At 34.9% G+C, this 16,464-nt stretch overlaps 1 protein-coding gene across 1 annotated transcript; it reads left to right on the plus strand.

Annotated features, from left to right (window-relative positions):
- The first annotated feature begins 270 nt into the window (after positions 1-270).
- Positions 271-816, plus strand: LOC126355436 (piggyBac transposable element-derived protein 4-like). Its single transcript, XM_050005745.1, has one exon. It carries the CDS (start codon positions 271-273, stop codon positions 814-816), a length of 546 nt encoding a protein of 181 aa, XP_049861702.1.
- The last annotated feature ends 15,648 nt before the right edge of the window (positions 817-16,464 follow it).

Here is a 16,464-nt window from a genome sequence, read left to right on the forward strand (position 1 = left end):
ATCTTGACGTATTTGGTTGTGTTGCCAAATGTAGTGCACTACTGGAGTTCGGAACTCGCCTTAGGTCAGCCTTACATATCGAAACGTATGACATGTAAACGTTTCAAAAAGATATATGAAACTATTCACATAAATGACAACAGGCTGAATCCTCGAAGAGGGCATCCAAACCACGATAAACTTCACAAGGTGAGACCTCTTATAACCTTTCTGAACAACACAATTCGTAAGCCATACACTGCTAGTAATTAATTGGCTGTGGATGAAAGCATGATACCTTTCAAGGGACAGTCTTCGCTCAAGCAGTATATGCTCCTCAAGCCAGTAAAACGAGGATACAAGGTATGGTGTTTAGCAGATTCAGAGACTGGCTATGTCATAAAATTTGATATTTACACAGGAAAATCAAATGATAGATGTACAGAAAATTCTCTGGGAGAGTGTGTAGTCATTAGCCTCACTCAAGACCTGAAACATAGTAACAGTATAGTAGCGTTTGGCAACTTCTTCACCACAGTGAATCTAATGCAAATGCTTTTGAACAATGGAATCTACTCTACAGGGACTGTCAGAGCTAACCGGAAAGGGCTTCCTTCAATGATGAAAGATAAATGTACCTTGAAAAGAAGAGAATTTCAGTTTCAATGCAATTGTGGCATTGAAGCTATAAAATGGATGGACAACAAACCTGTCACTACTTTGACAACTTCAGACAATCCTAGTGATATCACACTTGTCTCAAGAAAGAATAAGGATGGCACAATCAGCATGGTTACGTGTCCCACAGCTGTGGCAACATACAATACCATAACGTGAGGTGTAGATCACTTTGATCAACTTAAGAGACCGTTACGCAATAGGTCGACGTTCTCGTAAGTGGTGGCATCGGATTCTCTATTTCCTATTAGACATGGCAGTTGTAAATGCCTTTATATTATACAAAACTAATAAAGGACAATAGGGATATGATGATCAACTGAACTTTCAATTACGACTCGCAAAGCAATTGATAGATGGCTTTGCATCCCGCATAACAAAAACGACGTCCTGTAACCATTCTAACCAAGAAAACACCGTACCAGATCACGTTCGACTGGCAATAGTAGGCGATCACATGACTGTTTCAGAAACAACCTACAGACAGTGCCGAAAGTGTTCAACCAAAGCTCATGACAAGAAAACAAAATATGTGTATCGAACCATGCTTCTGTCAGTTTCATGCAAAATAAAAAGAAAATGTAACAATCATTTGAACATTTTGTTGAAAAAGAATTATTACTTGTAAATCAATCATTTGAACATTTTGTTGAAAAAGAATTGTTACTTGTAAATCTGTAATGTAAACGTTTTTGAAATAAAGTAAAATAAAAAGAAATCACCATCTTCTTAAAAAAATTTTACATGTAATGCCAACATGTTCCAGCTTACAAAATGGAAATGGGGTATCTTCTTCCCACCAAAGTGTAAAGCTCCCAAGTGGGAAATCGGTTTACCACCGAAAATGTAAGGTTTAAAAAAGTGATGTGGTGATATATTTACCACCATAATTTTTAGATCTAAATCACAAAAATAAAATTATCAAAAAATAAAATATAATAAGTTGATCACAATTCTAATTCGATGCAAAAAATATAGCTTTGCTGAGTAGCCACAAAAAATGCTCTTGTTTAAGGGTTAAACAACATCAGAGTTAATAACTCGAACTATTACTTAAGGACATAGATTATTTAAAATTTTCTGGGAGAATCACTCTTTGAAATACATACTGTTGTGGAAAGTTCTTTAAAAAATCCCAAAAATGGTAATTTAGTAGAGATTTACCTTTTATTGGATCAGCAATCCAACATTGCATTGTCAAAGTACTGTAGCTCAAGAACAATTTCACTGGAGATGATAACTTGAGGACAGTGTTTATGGGAGACATCAATCTTGACATTAGGTATAAAACAAACTATGGTCTGTTTTCAAACTGCTTAAGAGCTGTCAATTTCTGTTATATTCATGAACATATGACAAGAGAAGATACATGCTTGGATAATATAATTACCACTAAAGATAAAAATGAATTAGACCATTGTGTGATAGATCAAATGCTATCAAATGATCTAGGCTGATGATGACTGTTGAAAATGTTAATTGTACTGTACAGCAACCCTTCTTTTTTAAGAAGTTCAGAATATTAAAAGCAGGACCACATATATTTAAGGCGCAAGTTATCTGAAGCTAAGTGGTAAAGTCTGGGTAACTATGACTGAATAAATACAGTGATATGCATCTTATCTGAAAACATTTTTTACCTTTTACACCATAACAATAGCTTGTGAACTAGTCATGGAGCAGAGATATAGGGCAAAAGAGGCGCAGAAGAGAGCCAATAAAAACTTCATTGAAAAGTCTCACAACAAATCAAAGCAGCCAGGGACATAGTAAACTATATAGCATGGAAACAGAAAACCAAGAAAATGACTCCAGTCTAGCCTAAGGCTGCCTCAGAAATAGAAGAAAATTATTCATAAATTACTTGACACTAAAGTCCTACATTATTTGAGACATTAGTTTGAAGTTGACTGATAAGGAGCGACATTTTACACGAAATTGTATGTATAATAGGTAACTCATGTAATGAAGGCATCTATTGCTTCTTAAATTACATCCTAAAACGTGTCACTGAGATTGTGTCTCCTCTGACTTACAAGCTCAAAAATTCCCAAATGTCTCGAAATCCACAGTACTTGTCCCAGTTTGTAAGCGGACAGATAAAAACAGTCCTGAGAGTCATTCTCACAACATCTAAGGTCATAGAAAACAAAAGGAAGAGCTGTTATTCAGCTACCTTTCGAATAAGCTAATCTGTTTCAGTATATGACTTTAGACCTAGTATATCCACGATAAACTCTATGAAATCTCTGGCAACAGATGTTCTGAAATGTTTGGATACCTATTACTTTGCCCACGTTATGCTCCTAGATCTAAAAGATGTATTCAACATTGTATTTTCATCCTAAGAGGTGCCCTATGTTTTAAATTTTGTAAATATTTACTGCAGTGAACCAGTAAAATCTTTTGTACGTAATGATTCCAAATTTTCCTTCGAAAACTTTTTTACAAACATTGAAACAGTTCTAGTGCATCACGATTAAATATCTTCAAAGTGAGGAACAAAGTAAAGGTTGAGTTTTTCTCCTAAATAAAAATTTCTTTGGATATTAAGAGGGACACGAGAGCATTTACACTTTCACTGTGAAATGGAAATGAACACATATTTTGTAAGAAATTACCAGACACTGTACTACAAATGCTAAATGAGCTTGCCATATTTCTAAAATTTATGTAAGATCTCTACAATTACAGTGTACATATTACCAAACTAAAGCACATCAGCTGTAATTTTACTTGGGAGCAGATACACATTCATGAATCTGCTCACAATCATGATTATCATGTGCTGTACACATTACTCTACTTATATTACTCAAAAGCATCACTTTTTACAATTGCACTTCAGGAATTAGCCACATTTCTGATATATCTGAAACAGAAAAACAATAGGTAAGTATTGCTGTGTAATAGCACACTGTAAAACACTAGGGCTACTGCCGGTATATACTTAGCAAACATTGTAAGGAAATGGAATTAGCATGAAGCAACATACTTAAAGTGTGTAAACAGTCAATTAGAAATATTGGCAAAAGCAAAGAACAAGCTGAGAAGAAATGTCAAAAGTGAGACATACAATACCAAACCATAGACAAGTGCAATTATTACCATATCATTACTATGCCATATATCAGTGTGCCCCAACAATGTAACTTTCAAAAAATAAAATAAAATTGTAAGTTTTATTCTGTCTGTGTTCTCTTTTTGACATCTTTTCATGGCAAGAGAAAAGTATGTTACATGTAGACTACTTGTGCTAGTCCTCACATTTCCCAGGAGGGGCTCTACATCTGCCCTTAGAGCTTGGGTTCCCAAACGTTTGTTTCTCGCTTCTCTCTACTGCCAAAAATGGAAACTTGATGCCCCCTTCACAATAATAATACTGTACTAACTACAGCAAGCACCTGAAAATGCTTATTGTCTTGGGTGGGGGGAGTAAAAGGGAGAGCAGTAAGTACTCTAGGACTTGGTGGGGAGAGGGAGTTGTGAAAGGGGGGCTGCGTATGTAACAATTTCTGTGTCAGTACAGCCAAAGTAAAGATGGTGCATGCACCTTTTACCAATCAGCCAGTATGGTGTAAATACCATATCGAAGTAATGTGTATTTGTGAAGTCTCATATATTAAATATGTATCCATTCTTGAACTGGTGCAGGGCCAAAATTGCATCATGAAACAAAAAACAATAAAAGTATACAGTATCAAAATTCTGCTTCAGGTTTATATTTATATTTACTTCACTTTGGCACATGCTTTTATCCAGAACATTGGCCAATGGCCATCACTTCCATTCCATAAGAAGTACTCGCACCTGTATGTTGGCAGCACTGATGCGGAACCAAGCCAAAAATCTCCCTGTCAAATATGGCGGCCAAAGAACACACACACTTTTGAGGTAAACAGCTAACTAAAACTGTCCTCATAACAAACACAGTACAAATGTCCATTCCAAAAACTTGTTTTCTCAGTTCATTTTGGAATAAGGTCTCGTCTTGCAATACTGTTAATTGCGATGAGTACATTCCAACGATTACATAAATTTATACTACTGTTCACAGATTCGTCGTATTATGAGCAGTAGAGTATTTGTTACAGTACAAACATTTGAAGTTAATGTTTTATCTCAAGGACATGCAGGTGTAGGAGAGTGAGAGAGCACCATTGACACTGCAGTTAGTGGTGACATGAAAGGGGGAATGTTTTTTGTCTGGCTTGGAGCTGCCAACCAACAAGTTGACATGCATCTTATCAAATAGCTGCAATGGTGTAAATTTGACACAGGAGACACAGTGATTCGAGATAGCACATTATACAGATAGGCACTCATCTTCAAATGTGTTTCTCACATGTATCAAGAAAAATGAAAGCATTTTAAAGGTGTGAATCTTCAAGCTATTTTAAAGGTGTTATAGCAATAAGCAATTAGTACATAAAAACAAATTTTTATAAATGTATTGAGCATTTTAGGTCATGTCAGATAATTTTATATAAATACAACTATTACCACTAGTAATCAATCACTCATTGCGTTATTATTTAAATTCTGAATGCCAGAAACACACCATGACACAGCAATACTTCCTTCACATCTTTAGTGCCAAAACAGTAAGATTTTGAAGATGCTGTCAATGGGAAAAATAGGTTTATTGATGCAAAATATTCTGACTTGTTCTGACACGCCACGGGAAGAACAACTAAAAATGTGCATTTTAAAGGTGTGAATCTTCAAGCTATTTTAAAGGTGTTATAGCAATAAGCAATTATTATATTAAAACAAATTTTTATAAATGTATTGAGCATTTTAGGTCATGTCAGATAATTTTATATAAATACAACTATTACCACTAGTAATCAATCACTCATTGCGTTATTATTTAAATTTTGAATGCCAGAAACACACCATGACACAGCAATACTTCCTTCACATCTTTAGTGCCAAAACAGTAAGATTTTGAAGATGCTGTCAATGGGAAAAATAGGTTTATTGATGCGAAATATTCTGACTTGTTCTATAATGCCACGGGAAGAACAACTAAAAATGTGCATACTGTACTTCCCTTGGCCACTTTCCTTTGTGAGTGATAGGGAAACACATTTGCTTTGTTGTCAAACATGTTATATACACATGAGAAGAATATGGCTCAGGCCTGTTGTGTTGTATTTTAGACACAACTGAATGAGAGAGAGCCAAAATATTTCAGTTCTAAAATAATAATTAGTTCAACTAATTTACCATGAATTTTACTTGATTATCAATTTGGTCATAAGTCACATGAGAAATGAGAGTACCTGTTATGCCTATGCAAGTTATTGCAACATATCTATTGAAGCCAGGAAAATTATTTCTATACCTTATAAATTTCTCAAATACAAGCTATTAAATACAAAATTCTTTGACATGTGCATTTAATCCTTAAAATGGTCATCATTTGCATTTTAATGTAAATTCAGGGTATACTCATTACAGAGATAATCAGTTTCATTTATGGCGCTTATTTGTAGCAAATATTGTGAAAATAATTCTTTTGGATTACATCGTAATGAACTGAAGAAAAATGGTGACTGCTAATAGAGTGGTGAGACTGTGAGCAGTCTGAAACAAAAGACAACTCACACAATGTGCTTCGAATGGGGGGAATAGTGGATGATTTAACTATGGCCTGTAGCAATTACTCGTGCAGTTAAGGGGAGTAGGAGAAAAAAGTACACAAATTTCATAATATAAGTATTTTTATAGACATATACGATTTGCATACACATTTGGAGCCGAGCGGTTCTAGGCATTACAGTCCGGAACCGTGCAGGTTCGACTCCTACCTCTGGCATGGATGTGTGTGATGTCCTTAGGTTAAATAAGTTTAAGTAGTTCTATCGGACTGATGACCTCAGAACTTAAGTCCCATAGTGCTCAGAGCCATTTGAACCATTTGCTAATAAAAATCAAATAAACCAATGTGATGGATGAGCTTGCACGTTTTTGCAAAGATTTTTAATTCTTGGTTGAATAGAAGAAAGTGCGCAATTTAAATCACCAGCAGTATAGAATCTGCTTCTGCATTTCTTTTCAGTGCTACGAGTGCTGAAAACGCCCTTTCGTACAAATACGTGCTTGGAAAATAGCAAGTACAGTTGCAGTGCCTTTTTCACATATTTTTACCCAAAATAATGACTTATCCATCTTCTCAAAGTCATATTTGGATGCAGAATCGTTTTCAATTTCCAAAGCTTGTTCTTGCAAAGTTTCCAACATGAAAAGGATCTGTTGCTAATCTGTAAATGTTATTATCATACCAGCTACAGAAGACCTGTTTGAATTCGTCAATTAGATGCTGCAGATGATCTGATATTTTATTTGTGCTATCAGTTTGCTTAAAGACCTCCATAAACGGTGCTTATTCCAAGATTCCAGATAATTTGGGAAAACGAGAATAATTGCAGGCTACGATTTTGCATTTCCAAAGTTGCAGTTTATCAGTGTACCCTGTGATGGCATCCCGAAGATAAATCACAGTCGAATCTCTGGCTTGCAGTTTCAAGTTCAGTGAGTCGAAAGTATCTGGCACATAAGTCAATACAACTTGAACACTTGGTTTTCAGGGTTCCACACACATTTCAGTTTGGCCTTGTATTTCTAAAAACTGAATCACTTCACCTTTAAGTTCAAATAATCTAGCTAACATATCTCGTTTTTAGAGGCGGCGTACATCTGTATGAAATAGTAATTTTTTATTTTATACTCCCAAATTTCACAAAGAATCGTAAAAAGACGAGTATTTGATGCACTCTTGTTCACGTAATTCACAATTTTGAAACATGATTCTGAGACGTCCTTGAGTTCATTTGGAACTGTCTTAGCTGCCAAGGTAAAACACAGTAAATTGAAATAACATTGGGATTCTTTTCTCTGACCATCTGTGCGGATCCTGAGTGATCCAAGCGTTGAGAGGGTGCTGTCTGCACATACACCGATCGGCTTTGACACGAGAGTCCATATTTGTAACAGAATTCAGATATTGCTGATGTTATATAAATTCCTTTTCAATTAGTCGTTAGCTCTGTTGAAAATAGCATCTCGTTTTTAACTGTTTCGTTTTGATTGAATCGAATTAAAGCTAACAGTTGACAACAATTTGCAACATGTAACGTTATTACGAAAAATTCTGATTTTTTTTCATGGCGTGCACTGCCGGTTTGTTATGTATTTGGCTATATCACCAACCCTACATTTCACAGTGCTGTCAGAAACTGGTATTTGTGAAAGTTATTTTTATACTTTCTGGTCCAAGAACAATACCAATTGATTTCAACAACAGTGTTTGACAAGTGATTCTCTGACAATATAACTTTCAAAGCCTTTGTGATGAGTAGCGATTACTCACAGGAAGCTACAATAGGGTTGCCATATATAACTGGGACCTCTTGTGACACTCTGGGTTGGGCTTGTTTCAGCGGAAGTAGTTGGTACACCATATTTTTGGAACATTTCATCTTTTTCAGCAAGTCTTTTTTTTTCCTTTTACATATTTATGAAACTCCATGCAAGTCAGCTTGAAGTTAAACTGGCACTATAAGACTGATTCCACAGTTCCTGGCAGCATTCGATTTCTTTCATCAGTCAACTGGGCCGACATAAGCGAAAATAATCTCCACAGTGGCGTTGAGTGAAGGAACATAAAACAAATACTCAAATAATCTTAGCACTTCGGATTTGCAGTCAGGATTTATGTGTTTGTTAAGAAAGTAAATCCACCTTTCTTCCACAGAGCTTTTAGATTTTGAATCTTCCAAGTCATGCTTAGTTTCTAAAAAGCTCTTCAGGTACATATATTCCTGAAAACTATCGATGCCTGAAATCTTCACGCCATTTTTAGTCAGGTATAAAACAGTATTCCAATCATCACACAGTCTTCAGTTTCAGATAGCGTCATCTAATCAAATACTTGATATTTAATAAAAGAAATAGCATGTTTCTCTAAGTAATCGGTGATATGGTGTAGAAAGCTTTTGTCTCTTCTTCAAATTTCGAAATAAAACTGCTTGTTGGTCAGGGTTCTCATTCTTTATTTTTTTTAAATTCCTCTTGGTTTGCGTGCCACTGAAATTGGCAGTCTTATTTTCATTCAGACAACTTTGAGCGTTGATTAGTATATTTCTTATATCAGTTACTGTGACTTTAGTCTTCTCCTACTAAATTTTGAGAAACCAAAGTACATACAATGCTTTACAGTAAAGGACATGACACCACTGATAAATATAGACATCGAACAGATATCTGTTGCTAAGGCAGAAGATTCCAAATTTCTGGGTGTGTGCAATGATGACACATTGAATTGTAAGAAACGCACTGATGATCTGCTGAAATGGTTAGGTTCAGCTGCTTATGCTATTAGGATTATTGCAAGTTTTGCTGATAAACATATCAGTAAATACTATGCCTATTTTCATTCACTGTTTTATATGGCATCATATTTCAGCGTAATACATAATTAGGGGAAAATTTTGCGCAAAAGAGTGTAATCAGAATAATAGCCTTTGTTCAAAAAACTAAAAATACTTACACTACCTTGTTTATACATTTTGCAAGCAATAATTTTCATTAAGAAAATGCTAGATGAAAAAAATCAACTTGTACTTAAAAACCAGAGCGTTCACTGCCACAATACAAGAAGAAACCAGGACATACATGTCCTACATTCGAATACAAAACTAAAACAAAATGGACCACTCAAAGCAGGGAACAAACTGTACAACAAACTACCAACTGATATAAAAACAATCAAACATATTCCAACATTTAAAACAGCTGTCCAAACCTACCTTCATCAGAAATGTTATTATAGAACTGCTGAATATATAGCAGACTAAAAATATAAATGTTTAGATCTTTGTTGAAGACCTAATTTGTATAACCTTGTTAAACAATAGAATTGTATGCTTCCTGTATTGAAATCAAACAGATATATAGCTCATATTATGTAAAGTATGTATGTAAATTGGAAAACATGTAAAAATTTACTATAGTATAAACATATAAATCTGTTCACTCTCTGTTTTTTTCATAATTTGTACAGACTGTGATGTTTAACAACTCGCAATGTAAATTATGTTTGTATACGTGCATATTTTAGTTTATAAAATTGACTTGTCCAGTATCAAAATGTACCTTGTGCAAACATGATTTAAATGGACCAATAAAAAATAGAATAGAATAGAATAGCTGGAGCCCATCCAAGACCACCTTGCAGACACCAACTTAAGAAACTTGGGATATTCTCAGTACCTTGAAATACATGTACTCACTTATTAAATTTGTTATAAATAACCCATCCCAATCCAAGAATAATAGCAAAGCGCATAGCTAAAACACCTGAACAAAGGATGAAATTGGCACAGAAAGGGGTAAATTATGCCAACACAAAAATCTTTGGTCATTTGCCAAACAGTATAAAAAGTCTGACAGTTAGTCAACCTACATTTAAAAACAAATCAAAAGTATTTCTTAATGACAACTCCTTCTGCTCGAGAGATTAATTTTTAGATATGAAGAGCAAAAAAAGTTGTCTAATGAAGACCTGTGTTAAACTGACACGTCCAACATCATTACAAAATGCCATATTCATGATCTGTGTAACAAGTAGTAGTAGATCTGTTTTTACAAGGATATAGAACATGTCAAAGTATTTACAAGTTTAGACCAATTTAAAATAAGCTAATTCGTATACACATATATTTACAGACATCTAGTTAGAGACAATCATTAGATTTACTCCTGGTTTACAATACTTTTTTTTTTTACAAATAACTTATTAAGTAACTCACCACACACACACACACACACACACACACACACACACACACACACACACACACACACACTGACGATCCCTGGGCCATTTTCTTTACTGCAACTTCCCATTCGCTATCCTGAAAAACTGAGTCAGCATCCCTCCATAATGGGTAAGATGTTGATCTCAGAAAGAGGAAGAGATGTTAGTATTGTGCTATACGTACCTTGGGGGTTAGTTTTTATAGAAAGAAAAAACATAAAGTGAAGATTTTATATGGAATGCTGGAGGTTTTTTAATCATTATTATTATAATTTATTTGTATAACATTTTTTGTTAAACTGTACTCTGTTTTATCTAAGTAATCCTTAAATGTATAAAATGTATTGCAAAATAGGTACTTTTTAGCTGCCTTTTTAAATAAGTGTATTATTGCAATTTCTTTAATCTCTTTTAGTAGTTTATTGTACAATTTTATTCCTTGTTAGAAAATGCTGTTTTGAGTTTTATGTTTTTTTTTTTTTCTTGGTAAATGTAACTTGAGTCTAGCTCTTGTTCCATGGTCATGGACAGAGCTGTTTGTGCAGTAGTTACAATGTTATTTTTGATATGAACAAGTGACTGTTAAATGTAACGTAATGTAATGTCTCTGAACTGCATTCACACCAGCCATCCTGCTTTTAAATGAGATAGAAGTTTGATGATTCATATCAATGTATAAATAGAAGTCTTTCCGTTTCTCTGTCCTTACCGTATTGAAAAATAATTGAATATGTTCAAGTCGATTATTTCAGCGTCGACAATTAAACGACTTCCAGCAGCGCTTGATATAGTATTCTGATTCTGTAGAATACGGGCAGACCTTCCAATTGTTTCTACATTTTTTTCCTGGTTCTTCTTTAATTTAGTGAGACACATTCAATTGGCTGCATTGATGTAGCCCTCTGAAGTTGGTATTGTTACTGCCTCTGCAAAAACCGATTAATTTATCTAATAGAATCGGCAATTTTCTTAAAGTGTCTTGACAAAAACTGGCTGTTACCCACTGTTCCGTCATTCAGTTAATCAAACTCCAACAGCTTCTGCTGGATTTCGTTAGTTTCGGCAAAGCATTGAACAACTTTTCAGCCTTTTGGTTCGATGCGTCGGTGTCTATGCCATGAAATGAAACTTCTTGCAATTGTTTTATGCATTCGGACCCGGAGGGTTGTGCGAGAATATTTTTAACCATCGCTGTAGTTTTGGCCCTGACTGTAGACTACTTTGCAGCGACTTTGGAGTCAGGATACATTGCTGCAATCAGTTTTACAGTGCAGTCAAGAGAACTGAAGGACTGATGATGCTTGACAACTTTATAAGCTGTTGTTAGTTCTACAGTAGCAACGAGCAATTCTTCCTACTTATCTTCTCTAATCACGAGAGTAGAAATATGATTTGATATCGATGCTACCAAGAATTTATTTGTGTGATCCTTCGTAGAAATGTTATGCCTAATATTTTCCTTGGATCTGCGAGTTACTGAGAGAAAACTGCTACAAATCTCACGTAACGTATCCTGATGCATACTTTTGTTGATAAAAGACCACGCTTTCATGTAATCATCCGAAAAATGATTCTCTTACCATCGTCCCGGTCACGGTGGCCCATCGGTTCTAGGCACTTGAGTCGCAGGTTCGAATCCTGCCTGGGGCATGGATGTGTGTGATGTCCTTAGGTTATTTAGGTTTAAGTAGTTCTAAGTTCTAGGGGACTGACGACCTCAGATGTTAAGCCCCATAGTGCTCAGAGCCATTTGAACCATTTTTTTTTTTTTTTTTTTTGTCTTTTCCATCCTTAGGCATTATAGCTATGATAAGTTTATTAGATGGTAAACAATCGGCAGTAACAGTTTGATCATCAAAGTACGCATCACTATACACTTAATGCACTATACAACCACAGTAAACACTTTAAACATTACTAACTTGCGCAACGATTAGACAGCCTGGCGTTGCTTAAGTAGTTCCAGTCCCGAAGTGCTGGAGAACAGGAGAAGTTTGGTAAATCCTGACACGACCATTTCATAACGCGAGCTCCAAGCTAGCAACCAATGAGTGGCCAGAACTGGGTGAAACAGAGTATCCAATTGGATAGCGCCTTATACGCCGGATTACCGTGCTGACGTGCTAGTAACAGCTGATTTTGACGGAAGTGAAGTACGCACGAGTTATATTTATATTTTGTTGTAAAAAATGTGTTTCCCGTGGAAGTTTTATTTCTTCGCAGAAATTATCTTTACTTGTTTATGAGCAGTGAGCTCTGATTACAACAAGTAGGAATACATTGTGTCTTATTGGTGATTAGATAGCTAAAATCGGAGAACTGTAGATTTATCTTGTAGAACCTAAAGCTTTTGGTGTGGTTGTTACCATAAACATTGAACATAATGTACTGATGATTTTGTATTAACACAATGAAATATAATAAGAATTCTACTGTGGAACGTTAAACATATCAGCTTAAGGAAATGTGACAAATTACAAATTTTATTGCGGCGTTGGTTTGTAGATAACTGAGCTACCAGTAACGCATTTCACTTTTATTTACATTTTGCACGACGTGTTTCGAGGAGTAATTCCCATTTTCAAGTGCATTTGTTTTCCATTCTATGCCATTTTCTCGTGGTGTTTTTCGTATCTAACTATTTACGCACGTTTGTTATTTTTTGTGTATACTTATACTATGGTGAGAAAATTGTGTGGTGTTCAGCATGTGTGAGAGCCTGCACAACTGGACCACGTGAAAACTTAAGGACAACACGAAAAAATGCCATGGTCTTGAGAACAACGCACTTGAAAATGAGACTTATACAAAATATTAATAAAACTAGAACTCCTGGCAGGTAGCAGTTATTTATAAACAAACCCATTGTTTCCATAGTCGCCTCGGGCTTTCACAAACCGTTTCTAATTGATAATATCAAAAAATTACGGTATTTTTCTTAATTTTTATAATTTATGTACCCGTATAGAAATATTCATTAAATGGTCCGAGTTTATTTATTAAATTACACATAGATTACGAGTTTCTTACAGATTTCAGCCTTCCGTAATTAGATTAACACTGCTGATGATGGCACATGTTGTTGCATTGTACTGATGAACATTATGTGGCTACCCACAGATATTTCAAATACTTATTTTCAGTGTAGTGACTGTTACTTACTCAATTTGTTTTGAGTCATTGACAAAATATGTGGAAATCATTTACATCAATAATGTTGTGGTATCTTTTGCACTTTGTAGACCAGTATACATTTCTTCTTGTTAACTGCAAGTAATGAAAGTATTAGTTTTCATAGCTAGGTATTTTTCTGAACAGTGGTCTAGGGTAGGTTTGGGAAAACACTGTATTGGTCCTGTGTGGGGTAAAAGGATGGACAGATTTATTATAGGAAAACTAAGACATCTGGGTCTACGAATTCATCATTTGATAGACATACGTTTATGGAATATGGCAAAATTTTCCGTAACTTTCTTTTGGTTTTTTTTAGGTAACTATCTTAAAAAATTATTTCCAAAGTCTCTTTTATATTGCAAATATTTTGGTCTTATGACTTAACTTTTTACTGTGTGAAGGCAATTTCTTCAGAAAAGACTGACCAAGGCTTAATAAAACCACACCTAGAGTTTCAAAGATGCTGACTAGTATTTTGGTGTCTTACACTAATGTACTTGTTTTTTTTATCAAACATGAGTAAAAACTCAATTACGCAATACAAAGCTTTTGTTCCAAAGCACACAGAACTTTTGTATGAGAGATCAACATATGCAAGTATACAACACTACCTACGGGGATTTTTGAAGCATTGCTCAAGTTAAAAATGAATAGAATACCAGTATTAATATAATACATTTTCCACCAATTTTGCCAAAATATGATTCTATGGCAGCAACCTTAAGTTACCAAACTAACTGGTGTATTGTTCTTCCACAGCCTTTAGTTACAGAATTGAAAGGTACTGTTTCTCAGACTCCTGCCTTTTTACTTGTTTCTAGGTCCCAACATCTTTTTACTGCACATAGGGCACAACTTGGACACATTAGAAAATATATTACTCTTTCAGTTTATTAATATAGATAAGTTTGCTCCAATAGAAGATGAATCTAGCACAGTCAGACATGATATATTAGTGAAATTGTCAGTACCAGACCTCAAAGGCATTTAAAGTGTGGTAAAATATGTTAACACAATATCACAGGAGGAAGGTTGCTACTCACCATATGCTGCTGAGATGTACATAGATAGGCACACCAAAAAGATTCTCACAATTATAGCTTTTGGCCTTTGTTAACACACACACACACACACACACACACGCACACACACACACGACTGCAGTCCCAGGCAACTGAAACCAGTGTCGTATCAGTTCCCCGAGACTGCAGTTTGTGTGTGTGTGTGTGTGTGTGTGTGTGTGTGTGTTGTTGAAAAGGCTTTAATGACAGAAAGCTATAATTGTAAGAATCTTTTTATTGTGCCTATCTGCGACATGGTGAGTAGCAACTTTCATTCTCTAATCTTGTCTTGGATTTTCCATTGTTCGATTGTGTTGGAAGCCAAGGACAACTAAACAAGAGCAAACTAACTATCCTATTCATTATAAATAACCATATAGTGTAATGATCTTCAATATAATGTTTTAGTCTAGTCAACAAAACATGTACTCATGTATTATTATCTTGTACCTTTTCAAACCATTTTTAATTAAAAGAATGAGACTTTTCAAAAGTTAGCTATGTTCAGATTTAAAAATATAAATGCCAGAGTGAACAGTACAGATTAAGCTCTCTGCTGTCGGTTTTTTTTATACCCCCATTGCTGTTAAGTTAAATGACATGGAGGTTATTACATCCGTCCATCTTTTGTTTTCCAGTGTCCATTTTTACCTGAACTTTAAATGTAAAAAAATGGTCACTAATGTTTGTGTTGTCGAGTGCTCTCTGGGAACTAAGCAACCACAGCGATTTGAAGTACCTAATAAACCACATGAATCTGGCTGTCATCTACCTACTCCATGCCAACCCTTGCCTGCAAGTTGTTTACCATACAATAATAGGTCTCTATGGGCCTTGATTCTGTTTAATGCCCTTCTTGCATATTTTACAAGTTTTCCGTACTCCTTTGCTTTTCCCCTTTGTCTTCACTTACCAGAAGCAGAATGTTGTGTGTCACCAAAAGCCGGGCAAAAATATTCGTAGTGAGTACATTTAGTACAGCTTTCTCTCTCCTATTCAAATAAAAGTTTAAAGAGATTCACTGTCCTTTTCATTTTGAGAATGTTAAAATCACAAGCTGTAATATGAAGATATGCGGTCTGACTAGTTGGACTGGCATTCAGTCACAAAAAATTAAGTTGTCTTTGGTTTAGTGTGGTTGTCTGATAGATAGCGTGAGTTCTCCCACAGAAAATTAGCAAAAGACTTATTTATTTCCTTTTTAGTTAATTTCAGATCGAAACTTTTTGTTTCGACTTTACATGTCAGAGGAAGCTATCTTCATAAGCAACTCCCTACTCCAACCTTGGTGTGAATGGGGATAATTTTTTCATAATTCCTATTTAAATGTGATGTTCATATTAACATTGCAAAACATCTTCACTTTATTTTAGTTGGCTAAGCTTTTATACCAGTTAATGAGACAATAACAGTTCGTTTCTGCCAGTATTAGAGTTGACAATTGTCAATAAATATTAACATGCAGGAAATATTTTTCATTGTCAGCTGACATGACTACTTCAGAAAGCAGATATAATATGGATCAATTAAATTAGCTACATGTAACCTGCCAGTAAAAAAAAAAAAAAAGTGATATTATGAAATATGAAATGTAATTCATATTTTAAGAAAAGCTAATTCATATTTCCCAGAAACTTGTGCAACATACCCAATAAGTATCCACATTGTTGTGATATTCCAATTTAAGGAAAATCTTGTACATTTCAACAATTGGGTTAGGCCCGATATTTAGCAAAAAAATTAATT

This window comes from Schistocerca gregaria, chromosome 3 (genome assembly GCF_023897955.1).
Source record: "Schistocerca gregaria isolate iqSchGreg1 chromosome 3, iqSchGreg1.2, whole genome shotgun sequence".
Classification (NCBI taxonomy): domain Eukaryota; kingdom Metazoa; phylum Arthropoda; class Insecta; order Orthoptera; family Acrididae; genus Schistocerca; species Schistocerca gregaria.

What these genes read in the sequence shown, in the direction of transcription:
- LOC126355436 (XM_050005745.1), top strand. Translation starts at nt 271, where the DNA reads ATGATACCTTTCAAGGGACAGTCTTCGCTCAAGCAGTATATGCTCCTC.